Source organism: Mandrillus leucophaeus, unplaced genomic scaffold (assembly GCF_000951045.1).
Source record: "Mandrillus leucophaeus isolate KB7577 unplaced genomic scaffold, Mleu.le_1.0 Scaffold21, whole genome shotgun sequence".
Lineage (NCBI taxonomy): Eukaryota > Metazoa > Chordata > Mammalia > Primates > Cercopithecidae > Mandrillus > Mandrillus leucophaeus.
Window position 1 is genome coordinate 7138117 of NW_012102143.1, and position 15293 is coordinate 7153409.

The 15293-nt window shown below is 49.9% G+C and overlaps 2 protein-coding genes across 2 annotated transcripts in view; one reads left to right on the top strand and one right to left on the bottom strand.

Moving 5' to 3' along the window:
* The window catches only part of FAM132B (family with sequence similarity 132, member B), an 8397-nt gene extending 3443 nt beyond the window's left edge, over window positions 1-4954 (top strand). The window contains exons 6-8 of the mRNA XM_011980335.1: window positions 1-58; window positions 1736-1814; window positions 3061-4954. Coding sequence (XP_011835725.1) covers window positions 1-58; window positions 1736-1814; window positions 3061-3159 — 236 coding nt within the window. The 3' untranslated portion in view covers window positions 3160-4954. The remainder of the gene's footprint in view (window positions 59-1735; window positions 1815-3060) is intronic.
* Window positions 4955-6441: 1487 nt separating this feature from the next.
* Window positions 6442-15293, bottom strand: part of ILKAP (integrin-linked kinase-associated serine/threonine phosphatase) — a 38268-nt gene continuing 29416 nt past the window's right edge. The window contains exons 10-12 of the mRNA XM_011980336.1: window positions 9572-9691; window positions 6992-7073; window positions 6442-6717 (exon numbers count right to left, since the gene is read on the bottom strand). Of these exons, the coding sequence (XP_011835726.1) occupies window positions 6577-6717; window positions 6992-7073; window positions 9572-9691 (343 nt within the window). The 3' untranslated portion in view covers window positions 6442-6576. The remainder of the gene's footprint in view (window positions 6718-6991; window positions 7074-9571; window positions 9692-15293) is intronic.

Genomic DNA, 15293 nt, shown 5'->3' on the forward strand with positions numbered 1-15293 from the left:
GCCCCCGAGACCACCTGCGCCTGCTCATCTGCATCCAGTCCCGGTGCCAGCGCAACACGTGAGTGCATCCCGGCCCGGACCCCACACCCGCATTCGCTTGGCCCCCACAAGCTGTGGGTGGTTAAACAAGGCACTGGGCGGGGCTTCCACCCGTTCCCACCCCGCCGTGGCCTGGGTGACCCCACACCTCCTTCCAGGTCTCCTGGTCTGCTCCTGCCCCGATCAGGCCTTCCCTTCACAGCAACCAGGGGCTGTTAAAAATGACCTTTCTTTCTTTCTTTTTTTTTTTCTTTTTTCCATTCTCCTTTATTCCATAAACACCTAGTTACAAGTTGCACAAATCAAAAAGTAAAGGCAGAGAAGGGTTTAGGGAAGATTCTGGTGATGTGTGTGGGCAGGAGTAGGGAGAAAGAGTTGGGAACCAGTCTGCTCCTTCCACAGCCCTAGACAGGGCCACGGCCCCTCAGTGGGGGCTCTGAGGAAGAGGTGGGCAAAGATCCAGGGCAGCTGAGGGATGGAGGAGGCCCCTAAACCCAGAGCTCGCCCCAAAAGACCCTTCAATGCATGGCAGGAGTAGAATGGGAAAGGTGAAGGGGTTTGAAGATGGAGCAGCAGAATGAAAAATCAAGTTAGTAGATGCAGAGGCGAAGTCATCAGGGTAAGGGGATTAAAGAAGGAAAAAATAGGAAAGGGTGCCGTGAAAGGTTCTCCCTGAGACCCCCAGGGAGAGAGAGGTGGGGGCCGGCTTGCCTGTTAATTTAATATTAAATTGGGGATGGGAATCAGAGAGGAAATAGTTATTCGGGGGATGATTTCTCAGCCTCTCAGCCTGTACAAGAGAGGCTGAGGGCCCGGGGCCCTCACCAGTCATAGCGGCGGGACTGTCGGGAAGGGGAGTCCTCAGGTCCCTGGATGGCCAAGCGGGGAGGCCCCTCCGCCCTTCGTCCCCCCGCCCCTGAGGACTCAAGCCGCCGAAACTCCAGGGGGCGCTGCTGCCGGAATCTAGGCCACTCCCTGCCCAGACCTTCACCTCCTCCCCAGGTCCTAGGAGGCCCGGCTCCTCCCAGCTTCCCGCCTCCTCCCAGCTTCCCGCCCCCTCCCCACCCCGGGGACTTTCATCTTGGGGCCCGAAGCACCAGTGTTACTCCAAGAGGCCTCTCCAGACAGCTTTCTGGAGGGCCCCTCCTCAGTCGCCCTCCCACCCCTCACCCGGCAACTGTCTTCCCCATCATCGCATCCCTTGCTCCTGCACCGTCTGGCTCCTGAGTGCCGTGACTGAGCTCCCTGTCTCCCCACACCCAGAAGGCAGCCCAGGTACAGCGGAGATGCCCTGCCGATACCTGGAGCAGACGTGAATGAAGGGATCAAGTCCAGAACTTCTTAGTCTGCCTTTGAACCCCCAGAGTGTGTTGGCCTGAACCAACTTTTAGCATCACCTTCCACCACACCCCCACTTCCGGCTGTATCAGCCAGTGTCCTGTTTCCCATCGGAGCCAGGGCTTTGCTGCCCCTTGCTGGTCCCTGGCCTTGCCTTTCCCAATACAGCAAGCATGCCTCTGGCCCTGTATCCTGCCTCCTTTTGGGGACTCGGTTCAGACACCACCTCCACTGGAAGACCTGGCCAGGGCCAGGCACTTTGCTGGGCATGTGTTGGCTGCTGGCAGGATTGTGTGTTGTGGGTGAAGTTGGTGGGGTCTCATGGGGAAGGCTGACCCTCCTTCTGTTTTGGCTACAGCTCCCTGGAGGCCATCATGGGCCTGGAGAACAGCAGTGAGCTCTTCACCATCTCCGTGAATGGCATCCTGTACCTGCAGGTGAGTGGGGCAGGCTTGGGCATGGAGGGGCACCGCCTGGGCATGGCCACGGGTGGCTGGGTGCAGAAGGGTGCTGTTACATGTTCAGGATCACCGGGTGTAGCACCCTCAGACTCCAGGCCTGGGAGAGGGTCCAGGACATGCCAAGTGCTCACCTTGGTCTGGACACAGCCAGGCTTCAAGTTCTGATCTCCTTCCTCCAAACAGCCTTTCCCCCAGGGCGCCTGCCCACTTGAGCAGCTGCTCTGCTCTGCAGTCCCAACATTCAGACTTCCTGAGCACCTCATTCTGAGGCCGGGTACTCCCGGCCGCCACAGGTCTGCTGAAGGGACCGGTGGAGGGAGGGAATGGAGGCCAGGCTGACTGCCCACGCTGACGCCCTGAGTCTCCTGTGACTGTGAGAAGCCAGAGATGTTATTTTCCTACCTAAAACCCTAAGTGACCATCTCTTTCTGGCACTGGGAATTTTGGCAAGTGGTAGAGAAATGGACAGAAAGGTGGAATTTACTAACAGAAAACAATTGAGTGCAGGTGTGTGGAGTAACAGCTGCTATTGAATTCTCCCAGAGCTTTGGAGGAGGGAGTGCTACTCCCCGAGTTAGCCCGAGTTCACACAGCAGAGCCAGAAATGGAGGCCAGGCCATCTGGCTCCAGAGTCTGTGCTTGCTGAGGGGCATTTAGAGTTCCTGTCTGGGTGCCACACAGCGTGCTTGGTGAACTCAGTCTCTGCCGCACCTGGATCTTAAAATGCAGCTCTGGGTGGATCCCGGATTATGCATTTCTGGGAGTTCCCAGAGAATGTGATGCTGCTGGTACATGACCACGTTTGGAGCAGCCAGGCTAGAGTGCTGGTTTCATGGAAGGCCCTGCCAAATGATTGCAGGGCCAGGCCTGTGGGGAAGGGCCACTCTCCCACCTGACTTGGAGCCCTTACAGGCTCTGAGAAGCCCTGCAGCTGAGAAACCTATTGGACTCTTGAATCCCACTCTGGCCCTGAGCAGGGGCTTGCTCCCACACGCGCGAACCATAGGGCACTGCGGGGAAAGCAGGAGAGGTGCTGGGTGGGGCACAGGGCCCAACCCGCGCGGGCCCTTGCTCTGTGACCTTGGCAGCCACCCCTCTCTGGGCCTGAGCCCTTCCCATGTGCGGGGCTGAGTGGGCAGGAGGGAGTGTGGCTGGCTGGCCCCTGGGTCGCCTCTGCAGGCTGTTGTGGTGGCCCAGTGCCTCAAAGGCACCCTCCTTGCAGATGGGGCAGTGGGCCTCCGTGTTCTTGGACAACGCCAGCGGCTCCTCCCTCACAGTGCGCAGTGGCTCCCACTTCAGCGCTGTCCTCCTGGGCGTGTGAGCAGCCACCACAGTCCCTTCCTCTCGGGGGCAAATGGAGCACAGGTCTAGACAATGTGTGGACAGTGTCGGAGTAGCAGTGGCCACATGCAGGAAGAGGCCTACCCGGAACTCTGCCCACACTGGCCACTGCAGTTCAGCCCACAGAGCCACGGCAGGCAGGCCTACGGACGTGACGTGCACACTGGTGGTCCCGGAGCCAGGGGTGATTCAGGACACCATCTTGAGCCATTATCCCGGAAACAGTCGGCATGCCTGGGGACACCTGCTAGTCCCCAGCTGCAGGCTGACTCTTTCCTGGCCTGCTCAGCACCTGCCCAGATGGCCTCTTCGTCTTTCCTGCGCCCAGCCCCACCTTTTTCACCTCTCTTCATGTTCTCATGGAGTGCAGAGCGCACCAGCCAGGGCCCCTACCTGGAAGAGGGTCAGCTGATGCAGGGCTGAGGGGGCTGCCACAGGAAAGTACGCCGTGTGTTCTTACTGCTCAGAAGGGACAGGGTCTCCCACCAATCCCCTGGTCTCCATCGGCTCCTTGGTCTTCCCTGCCCCTCCCCTAACTGTGTTCCACCTGCCAGTGGAGCTGAGCACTGCTTAGCCTGGGCCAGAGGGACACTGGACAAGGGCCTTTGGGGGACAATGAGTCTGGGCCCAGCTTCCAGTTCTAATGTATGCAAGATTAACTCACAAATTCACCTCAGAAGGCCTTTCCAAATGAGAGCTCTACTCTTCCCCTCCTCTGCCAATCTTTTCACAGCCAAGGCCCCTTCCACCCTCTCCAGAGGAGGATGAGATCCCTTTTCCCCTCCCCTCTGAGGTGCTGACTCACTGCTAGGATCCACCCACCAGAGGAAAGATCTAGAACATCTTGACAGATTGGAGACAGCCAGGCCTGCTGACCCATCCGAACAGCTGAAGCAAGAGACTTCCACCAGGGATGCCAGGGCCTGGGTTGGTCCAGCGGCTCTGGGATGAGCCTCCCAAGCATCTTTCCCACTTGGGTGGCGATGCGGCTGAGATTGGACAGGTGGTGGATGAGAGACGGTCCCGGTCGGGAGGGCTGGTCTCAAGCCTGCTGTGCTCCTGTGGCAGTGATGGGGCCTGGGGATGGGGATGGCAGCTCTCATGAGGAGACCTAGGCTGTGAGCCCACAGCCTCCCACATTTTCCCTAAAGTGCAGGACTGTCTGAGAGTAGGTAGTGAAGAGGACAAGGCCCTCAGCAGTGACCTCCACGGCCTTCTACCTGCTGAGGAAGAGTTAACCCACTGCCTCCCCAACACAACAGGCTATGAAGAACCTGGTGCCTCAGGACCTCCTGGGAGCCAAGCTGGTCTGGCAAGGGTGCTCGGGCCTGGAAAAGAAGGGAGCAATGGCCAGTCACCTTCACCTTCTAACTGGCCTTCGGATGAGGTGACCACCACCAGCCCTGAATGATCCCCAGGAGCCCAGCTTCCAAACCCCAACTCCGAATCAAACATCTCCATCCCCGAGTGCAGTAATACACAAAAACCAACCACTCTGCCCTGGGGCAGGCCTGGCGCGATTCTCAGTAGGACTCATACCCACCCTACCTAGAAGTACTGGGCTGGCCTGGGTATTGCATCCCGTGCGTTTTGATAAGGGGGTGATGTGGCCACACCCTTATCTAGATTTCACTCTGTATCCACTGGGCACAGATATTTTAGAGAACTTCATCTTTTACTCTTGAAAAAGCCACATATCCATATCTCTTTCATTTTCTCAGTATGTTATGCAGCAATTTATTAAAGTATTTATTGTCTAATACTGCCAGGTGGAATATATATAACTGACTTCATGGGGGTGGTTCAACTACTTAAGAACTGTGTGACACAACAGTTACAAAACAAAAGGGAGACCTTAAGATCCAAAATCAATCCTTTAGCCCAGGTTCACTAAACACAGTAAGGAGAAACCTGCAAGGTGAAGTGGAGATGGCCTCCAGCCTCCACGTGGGAGGGGCTCCCTTGAAGGCTGGGAGTGAACCTTTCTGGGAAACTAGGGTCAAGCCTCTGGGGGATGGTGGGACATAGGGATGTATGAGGCACAGACATCAGTGTGTAAACACCTGGTTTGCTATAGGAAGTTATTTACCAAATAAATGGTTCTATTTCCTGATTCTGGGGTACCAGGGCTCTTTTCTTCAATGATGCCACACTGGACAATGTCCCAGTCCTCAAACTAAAATGGGAACTTGGCTCTTAAAACTCCCTGGGGAAGGGACAGCACCAACACTTCAGTTTTTATTTGCGGCTTTTACACAACAGACCCACAGGAGTCATCTAAGGTTTACATGAAGCATTTACCACTGAGGTCCTTGTAGCATGGATACCAGTTCCACTCACTGAATCAACTGGGTGATAAAACCATGTGTGTGAGTTGGGTGGGGGCCAGGGAACATTACAAAACAGATTCTGAAAAACGCAAATTTTTAGAATCTTACATCATCCTCAGCCAAACATTTACACAAAAGGATCCAAGAGCTGCTTTACTAAAAACTACTTAGTCATAATGATGACATGTTTTCTCTATAAACAAGTGCTTGAAAAGTATTTTAAAGCTTATTCTTCTGAGATTATTCATGTACTCTTTTCATGCTTTTAACATCTTTCACAGAAGGGTTGAGGTGTTACTGCAAAGATTAACCTCATTCCAGCACAGGGCCAACTCTCCACACCTACCTCATGTGGGAAGCAGAATTTCCGGGCCATGCTCAGCAGCAGGCTGCCTGCTCCAGCAGGAAGGTGCACACCTACACCCAGGGGGTCCAGATGGAAGCCACTGAGCCTAGTCCTCCACAGACTCCTTCCGCCAGACTGCAGCTCTCACCAATGGAATCAGAATCGCTAATTCTGTACTGTTTCTGGAGGATCTGATGCACAAGTAACCTTGTATATCAGTCTATTTCCTGGCTGAGCCTGAGCTTATGCTATGCAACATTTTCCAACACTATTTCCATAGGGAAAACTGAAAAGAGCTAGAGGGTTCCAAAAGCCCCGGTCTGGTCCTAGCCTTGTCTCTAACCAGTCATTTCCTCGGTCTCTTCATTGCAACATGCCACTTCCCCGACCAGGGTCATCATGAGAGTGAAAGCACAGCAAAATGCCTGTGAACTATAAAACATCACACAACCAGCAGCTTGCAGGCCACTCTGAGCCAGTCCAAGATGCCTATAATGGTTTTAACAAGGAAAGACAGCATATTCAAAAGCAAACATAATCTCTGAAGGGTCAACAGGTGCTCACAGTGTAATAACTCAAAAGACTAGGAAAAAAAAAAAAAAGAAACCTTTATTTACAACCATGGGAGTCCCACAGGAGTACACAAAACACACAATGTGCACACACACAAAATGAACCTTTTAAGTCAACACCATGCGTGCTCCTAGCCGCGCACCACCCCTCAGTGCCCTATCCGCACCACCATCACGGTGACGTTGTCGGCCGAGCCCCGCTGCACTGCCTTGTTGGCCAGCCTGTTGCAGGCTGCTTCGTAGCGGGCGTCGACTGCGGACTTCCCTTCCCGGGTCTGGATCTTCTCATCCTACCAGATGAGAAAGGGAATGAGTGAATGGGGTGACCCTGCACCCTGTCACTTTCCTGAGACATTACTGCCAGGAAGAGGAGCTGCTCTGCTCTCCATCAGGGCTGGCAGGACAAACTGACTAGGGAGTCAGTAGGCAGCGTTCACACTGGAAAAAGGGCAAAAGAGCTGTTCAACAATGGGAGGACATGGGGTCTCAGGACTTATACTTCTCTGAAAACTAAGACACAGCTGGGACAACCACCACTCACCACTCCCATGTGAGATTTCTCACCTCGAGACAGGACAAGATGAAGTTCACGGCTTCTTCTGGGGTAAAGACCTTGAAGAGCCCATCACAGGCCAACAAAATGAACCTACAACACCAGGGAGAAATATAAATGGGTTTTAGGTCCAACCAAAAAAATAAAAAATAAAAAAAAAAGGCCTGGAGATGGAGATAAAATAAATATTTGTCCAACTATTCAAAGGCTAAGGTTTTTTTTTTTTTTTTTGAGATGGAGTTTCACCCTTGTTGCCTAGGCTGGAGTGCAATGGCACAATCTTGGCTCACTGCAACCTCCACCTTCCCAGTTTAAGCTATTCTCCTGCCTCAGTCTCCTGAGTAGCTGGGATTATAGGCGCCCGCCACCACGCCCGGCTAATTTTTTGTATTTTTAGTAGACATGGTCTCACCATGTTGGCCAGGCTGGTCTCAAACTCCTGACCTCAGGTGATCCACCTGCCTTAGCCTCCCAAAGTGCTAGGATTACAGGTATGAGCCACTGCACCTGGCCAGGCTAAGATCTGTTTAAACCCACTTAATTTCTGAGACAAAGGTTTCAACTTCTGAGACAAAGGTTTAAACTACTTACAAGTATTTGTGGATAGGATGTTATACATCAAAACAGAGACTATCTTTCTCTTCACCAATTAACAGAATTATTACCTCAAACATTAGGTGCTATACTTTCTTAGACAAACACAAGAAAAATCACTGAATAAAAACATGGGTGTTATGGTAAATATACAAGAGTTTATAACACCATAGGCCTTCCACCACTTCCAGACATCAAGTTGAGAATGAGCCCGGCCTCAGTGAAACATCCTTGGGCACACAATGCACACCCTGGGGGCTGCATGCAAGTCTAAGGCCCAACAAGGGGTAGCTGTGTGTGTTCCTGTGTTTGAAAACCACATGTTCTCCCTTTCAGAATCAAGCCCCTCTAGACTGCCCCTGGAATCTTTCTGAACGCCAATGGATTCCATTTGACAGTTCTAGTTCTCCCGGTATTGGGGGTGGGGAATATGCTTCCCTGCGGCTTTACGGTATAAGCCATGCTCCTTTTCTCACTGTAATATCTGTGTCTGTTTTCCTTTCTGTTGTTGTTGTTGTTGTTGTTGTTAAGGCGGACTTCACTCTTGTCGCCCAGACTAGAGTGCAGTGGCATGATCTCGACTCACTGTAACCTCTGCCTCCCGGGTTCAAGTGATTCTCCTGCCTCAGTCTCCTGAGTGGCTGGGATGACAGGCGCCCACCACCACGCCTGGCTAATTTTTCTATTTTTAGTAGAGATGGGGTTTTGCCATGTTGGCCAGGCTGGCCTTGAACTCCTGACCACAGGTGATCCACCCACCTCCGCCTCCCAAAGTGTTGGGATTACAGGCGTGAGCCACCCACCCAGCCTGTTTTCCTCTTTTGACTAGGCTTTCATTCAGCCACTATTTGCTGAGCATGTCGTCCATGCTAAGAACACAGTGGGGCCTAGTCCTGGCAGGCTCCTGCCCCTTCCAGTGTCCTCAAAGTCAGACCCTGAATAACCAATCACACAGACCCACGATGATTACAACCCAGGAAGGGGAGCTAGGAAGCAAAGCAGAAGATGCATCATTCAGAAAACCAGAGGCGGTGGCTGCTGGAAAGGTAATGGAGGACCCCGGGGTACGTGAGAATATAACACACACACTGAAGGCAGATGTGGAGAATGGGGCAGTGGCTCGAGACAAGGCCAAGCAGGCGAGTGCCAAAGCAAGGCAAGTGCTCTTCATCCATAGCACTGGGGTAGGACTCAGAGAAGCACTCAGAGGACCACCCCGCCACAGTGCCACTAGTCTCTCGCCTGCCCTCATCAACTCAATGCTGTGAATCCTGCTTCCGGGAGCTTTCCTTGTCCACCTCCTGTTACTACCTTAGTTCCGCCCTCACCATCAGGCCAGGGCTGCTGCACTGCTGCTCATGGGCCTCCCTAGCTCCAAAATAGCATCTTTAACCATCTTTAACTGTTGAGGCCTTGCCCTCGGCCGGCATGGTGCCATACGTTTAGGCATAGAGAACAGGAGATGAACAAGTGAACAGTCTCTTTCTCAACCAATCCTGGCTCTGTGCAAAAACCTATGATTCTCCACCAATGATCAACTAAAATTCAAACTCTCCAGCATGGGACTGAGGGCCCTTCAGGATCTGCCCCTGAAGTACCCTGCTATCACTTTCCCACCACTCCCTCGGTCCTCCAAGCGCCTATCTGGCCAAGCTTTCACACTGTCATATGTTAATGCCTTAGTGTGTGTTCCCTCTGCCAGGAAGGCCCTTCTCCTCTCTCTGACAGGGATATCCCCCTTCCCCTCCTGCTAAAGACCCCAGCACATGGCACATGCCTAGGACACACTGGACTACAGCTGCCCATCCCCAAGTGTGTTCCCCATCACTGTGGACCCCACCAGAGCAGAAACCACACTCTGTTTATCTCTGCACCCCCAGGGCCTAGCACCATGGACACCTTCCCTCCAACAAAGGCTTGATACAAATTGGAAGAAGTGAGGAAAAGAAATAAAGCCACGTGCATGCACACCTGTGCCTCTGATAGGGCCCTTTTACCTGTCATTGGGGGTCAGCTGGCAGCGTCTGATGTCGGGCACAGACGTGACACCGCAGCGCTTGTACTGCCCGTCCCCAATGGAGCGAGACACCTCTAGCACACCCAAAACACGCCCATCCCTAAAATGAGAGGAAAAACATTTCAGACTCTACCTGACAGATTATGGGTCCATAGTACTTAGAATCTCACCTTAAAAGCAGAGAATGAAAGTGTGAAAGATACAGACTGTGGAATTCACATTATTAACCAGTACTGACATTTCTTGGTCTCCAATATGCAGGAGTGTCTAGGCCATTAACTGCTGCCCTGGGATAGGGACCCTGCCCAGCTGCACATGGGTGGGAACAGCACCTCCAGTGGCTGCCAAGCAGTACTGTCCAGCTTAACCTTCAACAGGACTCAGCAGTTCTCATCACACACCTAGGTCCAAAGTCCAGAATTGGATTTGACTGGACTGGGTAGGGGCGCCTGGCAGTGTTTTTATATCTTAAAGCTCCTTGAGCGTTTCCCACATGCAGCGAGGGTTAACAACAGCTAGAACAGAGGGATATTTTGCATTTCAATCTAATTAGATTTGGAAAATCCCTGAGAGTGGCTATTCCTGGACTGTGGAGCACATGTCTTTTGTTTGCTCCACAGGGATGGTTTAACGTTAATATAAATGAGAGTGTCCTGCATAGCACCATAGTTTCACCCACTCTATTTTTAGGTAAGGGGATATGGAGGAGATGGGGCAGTGATCTACAAATGGGAAGAGACATCTAAGGGACAGTCCTATTGCCAAGGAAAAACCATTTGGGGGAGCCTATTGACCCAAAGAACAATTCTGGTCTGGGCTGTAGCACTGTCACCTTAAGCAGCTGCAAGCTCTCTACCCTTCAGGCCCTTGTTTGTAAAGGGAGAGAAGACAACCATACTCAAAAGTGCGAGAGGGCACTCCACAAATGCCACGGCTGTGCGTGAGTGTTTAGGATCACCATGGGGCTCCATGGACCAAGCAAGTTCAGAAGATGCGGTGCAGATGGATGCACATGGTAGGAAATGCTTCCTGGGCTGCTGTCCTAAAGGCAGAATTCAGCCTGGCCCTTCTCTGGGCCCCAGTTACCCTCTCACGTTTTTTCTTCTTCAAAGACTTCTGCCGGTATCTGCAAAAACCCTAGTGATCTTCTAGGATACAAACTGTTAAAACAAACAGCAAGAGGAAACAGAGTGCACAGGAGAAGAGCTGCGGATGAAGATGGGTGGGGGCACTTGGCCTTAAGAGTGCCAGTTCAGGAAGCAGCTCACAGTGAAGTGCTATGAAAACCCAACAAAGCACCTCTCCCATAACCAGGTGACTGGGTGTCTGGTGTGGATTCCCCGCATTCCAGTCATAAACCCATCCTGTTTCAACAAGATTAGGATTACAATAACCACCTCTGCCACGGCAGGTCCCAGAAGCCAAAGTAGCCACCAGCAACTTCTGGTACTGCACAACACAGTATAGAAAATGTGAAACAACTCCTAAGTCTAAAGAAGGAAAATATGAGCAGCACCGGAACTGCCATCTCTCATTCTCTATTTTTTTTTTTAATAGAGACAGTGTCTCCCTCTGTTGCCCAGGCTGGAGGGCAGTGGTGCAATCGCTCACTGGGCTCAAGTGATCCTCCCACCTCAGCCTCCTGAGTAGCTAGAACTAAAGGTGCCACCAAGTCCGGGTAATTAAAAAAAATTTCTTTTTGTACAGATGGGGTGTTGCCCAGGCTGGTCCTTAAACAACTGGCCTCAAGCAATCCTCCCACCTCAGCCTCCCAAAGTGCTGAGATTACAAGTATAATGTGGCCTCATTCTTGTTTTCAAAGTTCTGCATACAGAGTAGTAATCTTACATTCACTGAACTGCTAGAGTAACAGCAGAAAGCACACGGACAGGATGATGGATCCCAGGAAAAGCGTTTGGTAATGATGCAGCAAGCTGCCCTGGCACTATGCCTACACCCAATGCAACGTCCTACATAGATGTGCACATTCAAATACCTGTCAGTTCAACAAAGGCCAATCACAGAGTCCCAACTCTGAGATCGAGCATCACACAAGGGTAAATCCATGCCACATCTACTTTGGAAACTGTTGGTACAAGTTCAAAAGGATCACCACTGATGAGGCTGGTCGAGACTCAGCCCCAGAGACACAGGCTTCGTACTTTCCAGTCTGCTTTATCCATTTCACCAGACTTCTTCTTTGTTTTGAAAAGAAAGGGTCCTGCGATGTTGCCCAGACTGGAGTGCAGTGGCTATTCACAGACATGGTGGCGCATTATAGCTTCAAGCTCCTGGACTCAAATGATCCTCCTGCCTCAGCCTCCAAGTGGCTGGGACTACAGGCACATGCCACCAATACATACTCTATCCATGTCCATTTCTTAGAAAGTCTGCACTACTATAGACACAATAGAAAGCTATTTCACAGCAGGTTCTCCCCCATTGCCCAGTTTTCAAAGTTCAAACAAACTGCCCAAAGTTCATTCTCTTTCCCCTTCCCTCAGTTTCCCCCCAGCCCCGTAATTACAACACTTAACAAGTAGTGGCTTTTTTTTTTGAGACGGAGTCTCACTCTATCGCCCAGGCTGGAGTGCAGTGGCACAATCTCGGTTCATTGCAACCTCTGCTGCCTGGGTTCAAGTGATCCTCCTGCCTCAGCCTCCCGAGTAGCTGGGATTACAGGAGCCTGCCACCACGCCGGTTAATTTTTGTATTTTTAGTAGAGATGGGGTTTCACCATCTTGGCCCGGCTGGTCTTGAACTCCTGACCTCGTGATCCACCCACCTTGGCCTCCCAAAGTGCTGGGATTACAGGCATGAGCCACCATGCCCAGCCAAGTAGTGGCATTTTAAGTCTCAGCCTACCAAGCCAATCTGCCTGTCCGTTGGTACCAGCCCTCATTAGGACTGTCCTCCTGCCCTTATGCACTTCCAACTTTTGCTTTGTTCTGCTTTATTTCTCTTCTCTGTTTTCTGCCAACCAGAAAACTGTTTTCCTACTGTTTGACAAGCTGTTCAACGGTGTCTTCAGATCTTAGCTATTTTTGTTGATATTTTCTGTTCTAATTCTTTCTCTAGAGAGACAGACTGGGTGAGACTGAGACATCCTACTACTTGTGTGTTTAAGGCTAATCTGGCTGCTAAAGCAGCTGGAAGCTGCTTGGACTTCAGCTCCTCTTGCATGTCAGTAAAAGCAAGACACAGTTGGTCTCAATAGACCATCCACAAGTGATGTTTGCAAAGTTAAGGTTGGGAGGATGAAGCTCCATCTCCTGACCATCCAAAGACTGGTGGATGCCTAAATCCAACATATTCATACAATGAGTGCTACAAAGATAACCAAAGGTACAATGCTACAACAGTTACTTTTAGTTGTGAGAGACCTGCACTTGATCAAGTTCTAGGCACACAGTACTGACATTTAAATTTAAATGCTGTATGTAAACTTCCCATCTGTTCAGCTGCCTTCCTTGTAAAATAAAAATAAAACTTGTCTTAATCTTCTCAGAAAAATTCACTGCTACATAGCTACTTCAATGTAAGAAAGCAGAAAAAAATAAGAATGCACAAAGATTTACATACTTTTGTTAAGAAATACTGGAAAGAATCAAGAAATAGGATGAAGGGGACAGGGATGAAAGCATGACATCTATAAATGTCTTTTTACTCAATTTAGATTCTGAAGGATGCAATAGGGAGTTTTTCATTTTTTTTTATTATGGTAAAATATACATGAAATTTACCATCTTAACCATTTTTAAGTGTACAGGTTCAGCAGCATTAAATATATTCACACTGTTGTGTTATCAGCACCACCATCCATCCCCAGAACTTTTTCTATCTTCCCAAACTGAGATTGTTCCCATTAAACACTAACCCCACATCCCCCCGGAACCACCATTCTACTTTCTGTGAACTTGACTGGTACCTATGAGTGAAATGCCAGTGTTTGTCTTTTCGCATCTGGCTTCTTTTACTTAGCATAAAGTCCTCAGGTTCATCCATTTTGTAGCATGGGTCAGAATTTCCTTCCTTTCTGAGGTTAAATAATACTCTGTTATACAGACATCTCACACGTTGCTTATCTATTCATCTGTCAATGAACATCTGGGTTGCTTCCCCCTCTTCCCCATGGTGAATAAGAGTGTGAACATGGGTGTGCAAATATCTGTTTGTGTCCCTGCTTTGAATTCTTTTGGGTATATACCCAGAGGTGGAACTGCAGATCATATGCTAACTCTGTTGAATGTCTGAGGAACTGCCATACTGTTTTCCATAGTGCACACCATTTCACATTCCCACCAGTCATGCACAGGGGTTCTCATTTCTCCCTGTATTGTATAAAGGGAAAGAAGCCCTTTATAAATTGGATAAACTGAAAACAATGAACTGAGTAAAAATAAACAGAAAACTAACTAACCAAAGTGGCAAAATAACCACAGTAAGAAATAGTTAATTCACTTTTGCACACAGTGCCAACAGTACTGCTTTAGTGAGATATATTCTAAGGACAAGAGAACAGCAAGGAACACAAACTAAAGTTAGGATATTTTTATTTTTTGAGGCAGGGTCTCACTCTGTCAACTAGGTTGGAGTGCAGTGGCACAATCATGGCTCACTGTATCCTAGAACTCCTAGACTCAAGTGACCCTCCTGTCTCAGCCACCCGAGTGGCGGGGACTACAGGCGCACACCACCAGAAATGGCTCCACGGTGCTATTTTTATTTTCTGTACAGATAAGGTCTCACTGCTTTGCCCAGGCTGCTCTCGAACTCCTGGTATGGAGCGATCCTCCTGCCTCAGCTTCCCAAAGCACTGGAATTACAGGTGTGAGCCCTCTGCTCCCCTAGTAGTGATAATTTTGATACTATGAAACTATTTTAACAAATAAATATACTGTTGTTAAGAACCAAGATTTCTAGCATTAAGAGAAATGAGCTACAAATATTAAACCAAAGAAGAGAAAACTCTGTAATGTTAAATATGAGTAAGAAATAGCACTCCAAGCTTGCAATTTAAAATGTGTTATGTTTCCTAGTTCTGTATGTTTTGAGTGGACATAGAACTAACGACAATCCAACTGAACTGAGCACCTGAGAACATGGATTTGGGTTTTTTAAAAAAATTTATTCCCTACACTGATATAATTTTTTTTTTTTTTTGAGACAAGAGTCTTGCTCTGTTACTCAAGCTTGAGTGCAATGGTGTGATCTCTGCTCACTGCAACCTCCGCCTCCCAGGCTCAAGCAATCCTCCCACCTCAGCCTCCTGAGTAGGACCACAAGTGTGTGCCACCACACCTGGCTAATTTCTCTCTCTCTCTTTTTTTTTTGTATTTCTTGTAGAGATGCAGTTTCACCAATGTTGCCAAATTGGTCTTGAACTCCTCGGCTCAAGAGATCCACCCCCTTCAGCCCTCTAAAGTGCTGGGATTACAGATCTCTGAGTGACTGCACCTGGCCTGGTTTTCGGTTCTTAAACATTAATAAATACATATGAAAAGGGCACAGGAACCAGCCGGCAGGAGTTCCCACTGGCCATATCTGAAATAAAGTGAGCAGCAGAAAACACCATGACTGTGACTACAACACGCTGAATAGTCAATTGGCACACAGTGATTCACAAAGGAAGGATGGAGGGAGAGACACAGAGGAGTGAAAGAAAAACACTAATTTCCACAACTATAGGTGACTATCTTCCT